A 12,796-nucleotide genomic window follows, 5' to 3' on the forward strand; every position below is an offset into this window, starting at 1 on the left:
AGGGGCCTTCCTGACTAGATTTAGGTGTCTAAAACATGCCAGATCAATAAAAAAAACGTTCCCAAGTGTATATGAGCTTATAAAACAGTTCAAATGCCATGATATTGTAATAAAAACCAATCGATTTTGCCCCTAACAGTGTCTACCAGCATAAAAATCAAAAAGGGGAAGCCTGTTATCTTTTTTGCTGAGGTGAAAGAAAAATGGCTTACCATTTTCCCTAAGGGGAAAAATGACTGTCATCTAGCATTAGCCTGTGTTGTTAGAAGGAGACTAGTCATACCTGAAGCAGATGAGTCTGCAAACTGTTACCCCCAACTGAAGTTCTCTTGTTTCAACAGTCCTGCGTGGTAACAGCAATGGATTCTAGTTACTTGTGCTAAAATCATATTCCTCTTAACAGAAATCTTCATCACTTTTCTGTTGTAGAGTAAATAGTACAAGCCAGCACTATTTTAAAATAACAAACTCTTGATAGAAGATATAAAAAACTACAACTAACACCACAAACTCCTCACCATCCCCGAGGAGATGCTACTTGTTCAGAGCGGCAAGGAGAATGACTGGGGGGCGGAGCTAGAGGGGGAGCTATATGGACAGCTCTGCTGTGTGCTCTCCTTGCCTTTCCCTGTAGGGGAGGAGAATATCCCACAAGTAATGGATGACGCCGTGGACCGGACACACCAATGTTGGAGAAAGGAAGTCTAAGACACCTCGCTCCTATGGAAGAGGTACCGAGGTCAAGAATCTCAAAAGGAGTAGATCAATAAAAGGAATACCATAGGAGGGATAAAAAACAACAAACAACCTAGTACTCCAAAATAAGCAGACGTCCAAAACTCCAGTCCAAATGGAAATAGAGAGAACGAGCTCTGAGGTCAAAGACTTTCAGAGTGCTTCTTAGCAGGATCCGTCCAGGCCCCACAAAGAGGAACAGGACCAAGAGGACTGAACAAACCCCTTGATGCCCCACCCAAAAAGAAGCAACGAGAACCAGCCTGATGTCATAAACGAAAAGGCCTCGTCAAGGGCAGAGTCTTAATTAAACACTCATGGAGTTCCTCTCCCTGAAATTCCTTATTCACACGGAATATATCTTGCTAAAGGAGGAACCCAAGCATAATAAACCTCTCGTCTGAGAGAAAACTCACCACCCAACCAGGTCAACCAGATATCCCAGCATCACATGGATAGTATAGACCCTTAAGGAACAGAAACCAGCGCCCGGCCAGGACCAGCCTGCTACAAAGGTCATTCCGGGACTGAACCAGGTCACAGAAAATTTGAAACCCTAAAATGTATTGATAAAACTTAAGACTATGTAAATAATATCTTCCGCTAGTATCGAATTCCAGAGAAAAAAATGTTTCTCAACAAAGAAAGTATAATAAACATGAGCTTCCAAAAAAATAAAAACATCCAAACCGGATCAACGAAAAAGAGGGCAGCACTCAAGAAAAATGGTTACACTGACAGGGCCAGCCCGTCACAGATCCCATTCTCCCGAAGCTCAGAACTGGAATAAGATACCCCAAAGAAAAAATAAATCGGAGACAATAAGGATATTAACTTCATCCCCCCTCGTCTAATCCAGCTTGCCGTCCAGAGTGGAAGACCGAGGACCCTTCAACCCCTGGGATCTTCCAGCACTGCCAAAACATGCCGCAAAAGGGCACTAAGGCGCACCAGTCTATAACGAAAAGCAAGACTTACCTCCCCCGGGGGAATTGACGTCCCCGACCTTGAGTTTTGGGCCCCTGAAGCCTCAGAGGCAACCGCTTCCCCAGAAGGCTGATCTGACCCTGACAATACCTCGCCTGACGAGAAACACGGACAGAATCTCACTAACGTCTCCCTCCCTAAAAGAAGTAAATGCGCCAATGCCAAAGAAACGGCATTAGGGACACCTGCTTGCGTAGCCAAAGAAGGTTCTAGGGTACTCGCCACCCGGGATATGGGGCCCCCAGGGGCGGAGGGCTCGGTGGACTCTAAGTTCCCTGGATTGGGAGAATAGCGCATTCTAAAGGGGCATGCGGAACATAACTGATGGGCATGGATTACCCGGGCCATTTCATACTCTTCACAAGAAGTAGAATCTGAATCAGAGACATCCGTCTCCAAAAAATCAGAGTCTTTCATAAAAAGGATAGAAATTATGGATAGGAAAGAAAAAATAAAACCACACCTTACACCTCCAATGGATGGGGCACTCACCACCTCCTATGACCCAGACAATTAGCGAAACAGACTCTCTCCGTCGCCACGTGGTCAGGAATACAGAAATGGTGAATAGAAACGTGACCACGCCCGGTCACAAGGTACACCGTGCAGCCCTACTAACAAAGCGCCAAAGCCACAAGGGCTGCGCAGCCTGAAAAAAAAAAGATGGTTATGTTCCGATATAGCCACGAGCCCAAATATCACTACACATTGGCCTACAGAATCACATAACAAACATGATTAAAGTCCCCCCTGTTCAATAACCCCCCCCTCAAGAGATATTAACCCTCAATTTAATAAGATAAAGGAGTCCCACTGAGACCCTGACTTCTTCGTTTACTTTACACTTCACACATCTTAAAGAGACACTGAACCCAATTTTTTTCTTTCATGATTCAGATAGAGCATGACATTTTAAGCAACTTTATAATTCACTCCTATTTCAACTTTCAATTTTTCTTCGTTCTCTTGCTATCTTTATTTTAAAAGCAGGAATGTAAATCTTAGCAGCCAGCCCATTTTAGGTTCAGCACCATGGATAGCGCTTGCTTATTGGAGGTTTACATTTACCCACCAATAAGCAAGCATAACCCAGGTTCTCAACCAAAAATGGGCAAGTTCCTATGCATCACATACCTGCTTTTTAAATAAAGATAGCAAGAGAACGAAGAAAAATTGATAATAGGAGTAAATACGAAAGTTGCTTAAAATTGCATGCTCTATCTGCATCATGAAAGAAAAAAATGGGTTTAGAGTCCCTTAAAGTAAAATGAAACGATCTTACCGGAATCTACGCCGTGGAACAGGAACATTCAAGTGTGACAGATAGTAGCCTCGCTTCTGACATGGACTTGAGCAAACAAAGCAGGCAGCGAAACTCGTCAACGCCGATTGCTAAGAAGCTGTTAATATGAGTTGGGATGGTTTCGCAGAAAGACTCTCCCTGCATCTCCGGACTCTACTTTCATCCAAGCTCTCAATGAGAGGCTGACAGGACTACTTAAAACTCCAGTCCCATTCCGAAGAGTACTACCCTCCATAAGAGACTATCTTTAATCTTCCGACACTCTGCCAACCTCCTGTGATGAAAGGCAAAGAATGACTGGGGGATGAGGGAAGTGGGGGAGGTATTTAAGCCTTTGGTTGGGGTGTCTTTGCCTACTCCTGGTGGCCAGGTTATGAATTTCCAAAATTAATGATTGCAGCTGTGGACTCTCCCCGTTTAAGAAGAAAATAGTTTATAAAATTCTGAAGACTATGCTAATGTCACACCTATATGTAAAAAAAAAAAAAGATATTCAAGTATAAATACCATGCATGAAGGCCTGCCATGAGTCTCGGCTGCCACTAAATGTCACTGTTGTCCTCTTCAGTTACAGATGAGGTGAAAATAATACGTTTACATTTGCAAAAAAAAAAAAACAGTGATAGGAACAAAAATGAACATATTGCATATAGGTCAAACTGTCCTTAAAAATAGCATAAGCCTTTGCTTGCTAAGTAGGTTCATTTTAAAATATGCTCAATTTAAATCAACTTGCCTTGCCAATGTTAAAAAAAAAAAAAAGGTCAAATATTCCCTCACTTCTAAAAACGCTTCTTTAATTTAGATTTGAATATGTACATGAAAGGCCAACTTATAAAAACAAAATTTATGCTTACCTGAATTTCTTTCATTTGCGATGTACCGAGTCCACGGGTTCATCCTAACTTGTGGGATATTGTCCTTCCTGACAGGAAGTAGCAAAGAGAGCACCGCAGCAGAGCTGTCTATATAGCTCCCCCCTTAACTCCACCCCCCCAGTCATTCGACCGAAGGCCAAGGAAGAAAAGGAGAAACTATTTTAAGGTGCAGAGGTGACTGAAGTTAACATAAAAAAATACTATCTGTCTTGAATAGACAGGGCGGGCCGTGGACTCGGTACATCGCAAAAGAAAGAAATTTATCAAGTAAGTATAAATTTTGTTTTCTTTTGCATGATGTACTGAGTCCACGGATTCATCCTTACTTGTGGAATACCAATACCAAAGCTTTAGGACACGGATGAAGGGAGGGACAAGACAGGAACCTAAACGGAAGGCACCACTGCTTGCAAAACCTTTCTCCCAAAAATAGCCTCCGAAGAAGCAAAAGTATCAAATTTATAAAAATTTTGAAAAGGCACGAAGCAACGACCAAGTCGCAGCCTTACAAATCTGTTCAACAGAAGCATCATTTTTAAAAGCCCATGTGGAAGCTACCGCTCTAGTAGAATGAGCTGTAATCCTTTCAGGAGGCTGCTGTCCAGCAGTCTCATAAGCCAAACGGATTATGCTTTTCAGCCAAAAGGAAAGAGAAGTCGCCGTAGCCTTTTGACCCCTACGCTTTCCAGAATAGACAACAAACAAAGAAGATGTTTGACGAAAATCTTTGGTTGCCTGCAAATAAAATTTCAAAGCACGAACCACGTCCAAGTTGTGCAACAGACGTTCCTTCGTACAAGAAGGATTAGGACACAGAGAAGGAACAACAATTTCTTGATTGATATTCCTGTTAGTAACAACCTTAGGTAGGAACCCAGGCTTGGTACGCAAGACCACCTTATCAGCATGGAACACAAGATAAGGAGAGTCACATTGTAATGCAGATAGTTCAGAAACTCTTCGAGCTGAAGAGATAGCAACTAGGAACAAAACTTTCCAAGATAAAAGCTTAATATCTATGGAATGCATGGGTTCAAACGGAACCCCCTGAAGAACTCTAAGAACTAAATTTAGACTCCATGGCGGAGCAATAGGCTTAAACACAGGCTTAATTCTAACTAAAGTCTAACAAAAAGCCTGAACGTCTGGAACATCTGCCAGACGCTTGTGCAACAAAATAGACAGAGCAGATATCTGTCCCTTTAGGGAACTAGATGATAATCCTTTCTCCAATCCCTCTTAGAGAAAAGACAAAATTCTAGGAATCCTGATTTACTCCAGCAGAAGCCTTTGGATTTGCACCAAAAAAGATATTTACGCCATATCTTATGATAAATTTCCCTGGTAACAGGCTTTCGAGCCTGAATCAAGGTATTTATGACTGAATAGAATCAGACGTGGAAGGAGAGGGAAAGTTGGAAACACATAAGCCAGGTTGAACGACCAGGGTACTGCTAGAGCATCTATCAGTACAGCCTGAGGATCCCTTGACCTGGAGCCGTAACGAGGAAGTTTGGCGTTCTGACGAGACACCATCAGATCCAACTCTTGTGTGCCCCATAGCCGAACCAGCTGAGCAAACACCTCCGGATGGAGTTCCCACTCCCCCGGATGAAAAGTCTGACGACTTAGAAAATCTGCCTCCCAGTTCTCTACACCTGGAATATAGATTGCTGACAGATGGCAAGAGTGAGCCTCTGCCCATTGGATTATCCTTGAGACCTCTATCATCGCTAAGGAACTCTTTGTTCCGTCCGGATGATTGATATAAGCCACAGTTGTGATGTTGTCTGACTGAAACCTGATAAATCTGGCCGAAGCCAGCTGAGGCCATGCCTGGAGAGCATTGAATATTGCTCTTAATTCCAGAATATTTATCGGTAGGAGAGCCTCCTCCCGAGTCCACAAACCCTGAGCTTTCAGGGAATTCCAGACTGCAGCCCAGAAGACTGGAGTCTGTCGTCACTATAACCCATTCTGGCCTGCGGAAACACATTACCTGGGACAGATGATCCTGTGACAACCACCAAAGAAGAGAGTCTCTGGTCTCTTGATCCAGATTTATCTGAGGAGATAAATCCACATAATCCCCATTCCACTGATTGGGCATGCATAGTTGCAGTGGTCTGAGATGCAAGCGAGCAAACGGAACTATGTCCATTGCCGCTACCATTAATCCGATTACCTCCATACACTGAGCCACTGACGGCCGAGGAATGGAATGAAGAGCTCGGCAGGTAGACAAAATCTTTGATTTCCTGACCTCCGTCAGAAATATTTTCATGTCCACCGAGTCTATCAGAGTCCCTAGAAATGAAACTCTTGTGAGGGGGGGAAAGAGAACTCTTTTTTACGTTCACTTTCCACCCGTGAGACCTTAGAAAGGCCAACACTAAGTCCATGTGAGACTTGGCTAGTTGGAAGGACGACGCTTGAATTAGAATGTCGTCTAGATAAGGCGCCACTGCTATGCCCCATGGCCTGAGAACCGCCAGAAGGGACCCTAGCACCTTCGTGAAGATTCGCGGCACTGTGGCCAACCCGAAAGGAAGAGCCACAAACTGATAATGCTTGTCCAGAAAGGTGAACCTGAGGAACTGGTGATGATCTTTGTAGATAGGAATGTGCAGATACGCATCCTTTAAGTCCACGGTGGTCATATATTGACCCTCCTGGATCAATGGTAAGATAGTCCAAATGGTCTCCAACTTGTAAAGATGGAACTCTTAGGAATTGGTTTAGGATCTTGAGATCCAGAATTGGTCTGAAGGTTCCCTCCTTTTTGGGAACTATAAACAGATTGGAGTAGAACCCCTGCCCCTGTTCTGCTTTTGGAACTAGGCAGATCACTCACATGGTAAAAAGGTCTTCTACACAGCGTAAGAACGCCTCTCTTTTTGTTGGGTTTACAGACAATTGAGAAAGATGGATCCTCCCCCTTGGAGGGGAATCCTTGAAATCTAGAAGGTATCACTGGGTTACAATTTCTACTGCCCAGGAATCCTGAACGTCTCTTGCCCAGGCCTGAGCAAAGAGAGAGAGTCTGCCCCCTACTAGATCCGGTCCCGGATCGGGGGCTACCCCTTCATGCTGACTTAGTGGCAGCAGCAGGCTTTTTGGCCTGTTTACCCTTGTTCCAAGCCTGATTAGGTATCCAGGTTGGCTTGGATTGAGCAAAGTTCCCCTCTTGCTTTGCAGCAGGGGAAGAGGTAGAGGGACCACTCTTGAAGTTTCGAAAGGAACGAAAATTCTTTTGTTTGGTCCTTGTCTTATTTGACTTATCCTGAGGGAGGGTATGACCCTTCCCTCCAGTAATGTCTGAAATGATCTCTTTCAATGCAGGCCCGAATAGGGTCTTACCTTTGAAAGGGATGGACAAAAGCTTAGATTTAGATGACACATCAGCTGACCAGGACTTACGCCATAAGGCTCTACACGCTGAATTCTTAGCCGCTAATTTAGCAAGATGAAAAGCGGCATCTGTAATAAAAGAATTAGCCAACTTAACAGCCTTAATTCTGTCCAAAATATCATCTAGTGGGGTCTCCATCTGAAGAGCCTCTTCTAGAGCCTCAAACCAAAAGGCAGCTGCAGTGGTTACAGGAACAATGCATGCTATAGGTTGAAGAAGAAAACCTTGATGAACAAAAATTTTCTTTAGGAGACCCTCTAATTTTTTATCCATAGGATCAATGAAAGCACAACTGTCTTCAATAGGTATAGTTGTACGCTTAGCCAGGGTAGAAATAGCTCCCTCCACCTTAGGGACCGTCTGCCATGAGTCCTTTATGGTGTCAGAAATGGGAGACATTTTCTTAAAAACAGGAGGGGGAGAGAACGGAATACCTGGTTTATCCCACTCCTTAGTAACAATGTCCGAAATCCTCTTAGGGACCGGAAACACATCAGTGTAAACAGGAACCTCTAAATATTTGTCCATTTTACACAATTTCTCTGGAACTACAATAGGGTCACAATCATCCAGAGTAGCTAAAACCTCACTGAGCAATAAGCGGAGGTGCTCTAGCTTAAATTTAAATGCCGTCATATCTGAATCTGTCTGAGAGAACATCTTTCCTGAATCAGAAATCTCTCCCTCAGACAGCAAATCCCTCATCCCTACCTCAGAACATTGTGAGGGAAAGAGTCAGAAGGCTCAGCATTTGTTCTTAACCCAGAGCTACTGCGCTTCCCTTGCAACCCAGGCAGCTTAGATAAAACCTCTGTGAGGGTAGTATTCATAACTGAAGCCATATCTTGCAAGGTGAAAGAATTAGACGCACTAGAAGTACTCAGCGTCGCTTGTGCGGGCGTTACTGGTTGTGACACTTGGGGAGAACTAGATGGCAAAACCTGATTTCCTTCTGTCTGAGAATCATTTAATGCCAAACTTTTATAAGTCAAAATATGCTGTTTGCAATTTATAGAAATATCAGTACAAGTGGGACACATTCTAAGAGGGGGTTCCACAATGGCTTCTAAACAAATTGAACAATGAGTTTCCTCAGTGTCAGACATGTTTAACAGACTAGTAATAAAGCAAGCAAGCTTGGAAAACACTTTATTTAATGAAAATAACACAATTTGCAAAAACGGTACTGTGCCTTTAAGAGACAAAAAGGCATACACAAACTGCAAAACAGGTTAAAATTGCTTAAAATTTTTCTGAAATTTTAACAGTGTACCCACTAAGCTTTAGAAGGATTGCACCACAAGTTAATAAGCAATAAACCCCCAAATGAAAAAAAAAGGATTGAAATATGTCTAAAACCGGTTAAAACCCCTGTTAGAACCTTGCCACAGCTCTGCTGTGGTCCTACCTGCCCTTAGGAAGCGATAATATGGGGTTTAAAGCTTCAATTAGTCCCTCAGAAGACTCTCAGGGCCTCAGGAGAAGTTGCTTGCTGCTTGTAAACGTAGGCCCCGCCTGCTGGTTATAAACAACCCCAAAGAACCCTCAAGCAAATGTCCCATAAAACAGAAAACGTTACTCCCAGACACAAAAACGTTTGTCCCAAATTCACATAACAAACTGAGTGCCCACAAAAAATTAACCCTTTATGCAAGCTAGTAAAAACCTCTGATAACACTAGGATTACTGCTTACCCTTCCCCTAATGGGGACACTGTCAGCCTTTCTGAGTTAACACAGTCTCTGCAGAAAATATGACTGAACATACCTCATTGCTGTATAGCAAGAAACCGTTCCTCACACTGAAGTTTTCCTGTACTCCTCAGCTTCTGTGGGAACTGCAGTAGACCTTAGTTACAAATGCTAAGATCATCATCCTCCAGGCAGAAATCTTCATCTATGTCCTGCCTGAGAGTAAATAGTACAACACTGGTACCATTTAAAAATAACAAACACTTGATTGAAGATAAAATAAAACTAACAGTTTAACACCTCTTCTCTTTACTCTTCCTGCTTAGAGCCAGCAAAGGAGAATGGCTGGGGGGGTGGAGTTAAGGAGGGAGCTATATAGACAGCTCTGCTGTGGTGCTCTCTTTGCTACTTCCTGTCAGGAAGGACAATATCCCACAAGTTAGGATGAATCCGTGGACTCTGTACATCATGCAAAAGAAAATACACACAAAAGTTCAACTTCCAAGTGACTTTACATAGATAGATGATAGATAGATGATAGATAGATAGATATTTGTTCATTGATGGGACAAAAATATAATCTTGCCAACAATTAGATAGGAAAGACTCCTGTTATTTAATGTAAACTTACCACAGGCAGTGATTGTAGAGCTCAGAGGTGTAACACCAGAAGAGAGGCCTCCTTTAGATACCACTGCGGCTACAGATGGTGTTGCAGGCGAGGAAGAAGTTGCTGATGATGGAGTTGGTGCTGTTAACCTCTCAGCAGACTCCATATCTGTAAGAAAAAACAATGTGGGTAAGCCTTTAGTGCATGGCTTACATCTACCCCCAAGGCATCAATAATTGTACCTATTGGCTCCTAATTATATTTTTAAAACCTTCTAAACCAATACATTCAACACTAAAAACACAAGATTATTTAGAAATGTTTAAATAAATAAATATATATATATATATTAGTGCTGGGCAATATGGGGGGGGGGGTTGCGATTTAATCGCAATTTTCACGTCAGCACCCCCTGTAACCCCCATAAGCCCCCTCTGTAACCTACATAAGCCCCATCAGCTCCCACTGTAACCCCACACCCCCTGTAACCCCCATAAGCCCACATCTGTAACCTACATAAGCCCCATCAGCTCCCACTGTAACCCCACACCCCCTGTAACCCCCAATAGCACCCCCTATGTAACCTACATAAGTCCCATCAGCTCCCACTGTAACCCGCCAATAAGCACCCCCTTTAACATCATAAGCACCGCCTGTAACCACCATCAGTTCATCTGAAAAGAGGCAGAGCCTTGGGGAGAATTTATCAAATTCTCCAATAAAAGCCAGTGCGCATGCGGAATATTTTATGACGCTAAAAAAAGCCAGACCCTTGAGAAGAACTTGTTGAGTGCTCAAGATCAGCCTGTGCGCATTTTCTTAAAAATTACATAACATGTAAACACCTGTTTCTCACAAGCTTTACTCTCAGGCCGAGCTTGTTACAATATTCTGCTGCGAAACCGCTGAGCACACACAATATTTATTATCAATAATAGGTTATTTCTGTAAGCTACTTCGTTTTTGCAAACATCCATGTTTTGAGCTCATTTTACTCAAATTACACACAATTACAATAAGGAAATCAAATACAGTGGATACTTGTGTTTTTACCGTTTTACAATATGTTTTATTAAAATTGTATTCTTCTGCATAAAAAAGGAAGTAACTGTTGATAATATAACAATAAATAGTGTGTGTGCTCAGACGGGCCCAATGTTTACACGTTATAAGTCAGATTTCTAAGAAAATGCGCACAGGCTGTTCTTGGAGCACTCAATAAGTTATTTTCAAGGGTTTGGCTTTTTTTTGTGTCATAAAATATTCCGCAAAATCGGCCCTCCTGTACGTCATAGGTGACGCCAAAGAGGCGGGGCTAAAAATTGCATACTCTTGTGGTTTTAAAACCGCAGCGATTAATCGCGGTTTAAAACCACATCTGCGATTAATTGCGGATGCGGTTTTAAACCGCGATTAATCGCCACGGTTTTAAACCGCAATTACTCACTGCGGTTTTAAAACCGCGAGAGTACGCAATTTAAAAAAAAATAATCCTCAGATTGTCCTGAAAACGGAGGCGGAGCGGGAGGATGAGTGGCAGACCATTGTGCGGCTGTGGGCGGACCTGAGAATGCCCGCTTAACTGCCATTTTGGAAGAGATTGAAGAGTGTATGGGAGTCATCTGGGAGTAGTGTGGGGGTGGTGTGGGGGTGGTCAAGCAGTGGTGTGGCGGTGGGACAGCTCGTTTGTATATTTTTATGCTCCAAAAATGCATTGGACATTGAGAAACATGTACAGTAAGATTCTGTAGTGTAATGTTAAATAAAGGGACTTTATACTATCTATGTAACCACAGCACAGGTAGCACTAGCTAATTTTATTTTAACTATTTTGTGGTTTGTATTTTTATACTCCAAGAGTGTACTGGACATTGAGAAACATGTACAGTAAGATTCTGTAGTGTTAAATAAACGTTTTATTGAAAAATGAAGGTGTTATAGTAATTTTTAATAAAATCGCGATTAAATCGCAATTGCGGTTTTTCTTTAAAAAAAAATTGTGATTCTTTTTCTCACCCATATCGCCCAGCCCTAATATATATATATATATATATATATATATATATATTAGGGCTGGGCGATATGGGTGAGAAAAAAAACCCAAAATTTATGCTTACCTGATAAATTTCTTTCTCTTGTGGTGTATCCAGTCCACGGGTTCATCCATTACTTGTGGGATATTCTCCTTCCCAACAGGAAGTTGCAAGAGGACACCCACAACAGAGTTGTCTATATAGCTCCTCCCCTAACTGCCACCCATAGTCATTCAACCGAAGACAAGCAAGAAAAAGGAGAAACTATAGGGTGCAGTGGTGACTGTAGTTTAAAAATAAAAAACACCTGCCTTAAAGTGACAGGGCGGGCCGAGGACTGGTTACACCACAAGAGAAAGAAATTTATCAGTTAAGCATACATTTTGTTTTCTCTTGTAAGGTGCATCCAGTCCACGGGTTCATCCATTACTTGTGGGATACCAATACCAAAGCTTTAGGACACGGCTGAAGGGAGGGACAAGGCAGGAACTTAAACGGAAGGCACCACTGCCTGCAAGAACTTTCTCCCAAAAATAGCCTCAGAGGAAGCAAAAGTATCAAATTTGTAGAATTTAGAAAAAGTATGAAGTGAAGACCAAGTCGCCGCCTTACAAATCTGTTCAACAGAGGCCTCATTTTTAAAAAGCCCATGTGGAAGCTACCGCTCTAGTGGAATGAGCTGTAATTCTTTCAGGAGGCTGCTGCCCAGCAGTCTCATAAGCTAAACGGATTATGCTTCTCAGCCAAAAAGAAAGAGAAGATGCCGAAGCCTATTGGCCTCTCCTCTGTCCAGAGTAGACAACAAACAATGCAGATGTTTGACGAAAATCCTTAGTAGCTTGTAAATAAAACTTTAAAGCACGAACCACGTCAAGATTGTGTAATAGACGTTCCTTCTTTGAAGAAGGATTAGGACAAAGTGACGGAACAACAATCTCCTGATTGATATTCTTATTAGATACCACCTTAGGAAGAAACCCAGGTTTGGTACGCAAAACTACCTTATCTGCATGTAAGATCAGATAAGGGGAATCACACTGTAAAGCAGGTAACTCTGAAACTCTACGAGCCGAAGAGATAGCTACCAAAAACAGAACTTTCCAAGATAAAAGCTTGATATCTATGGAATGCAGAGGTTCAAACGGAA

At 42.5% G+C, this 12,796-nt stretch overlaps 1 protein-coding gene across 9 annotated transcripts in view; it reads right to left on the reverse strand.

The window, feature by feature from the left end:
• BAZ2B (bromodomain adjacent to zinc finger domain 2B) overlaps nucleotides 1-12,796 on the reverse strand; it is an 842,173-nt gene that overhangs the window by 398,875 nt on the left and 430,502 nt on the right. For all 9 annotated transcript variants that reach the window (XM_053698336.1, XM_053698337.1, XM_053698343.1 and 6 more), the window contains one exon: nucleotides 9,638-9,784. In XM_053698336.1, coding sequence (XP_053554311.1) covers nucleotides 9,638-9,782 — 145 coding nt within the window. In that variant the 5' untranslated portion in view covers nucleotides 9,783-9,784. The remainder of the gene's footprint in view (nucleotides 1-9,637; nucleotides 9,785-12,796) is intronic.

This window comes from Bombina bombina, chromosome 1 (genome assembly GCF_027579735.1).
Source record: "Bombina bombina isolate aBomBom1 chromosome 1, aBomBom1.pri, whole genome shotgun sequence".
Classification (NCBI taxonomy): domain Eukaryota; kingdom Metazoa; phylum Chordata; class Amphibia; order Anura; family Bombinatoridae; genus Bombina; species Bombina bombina.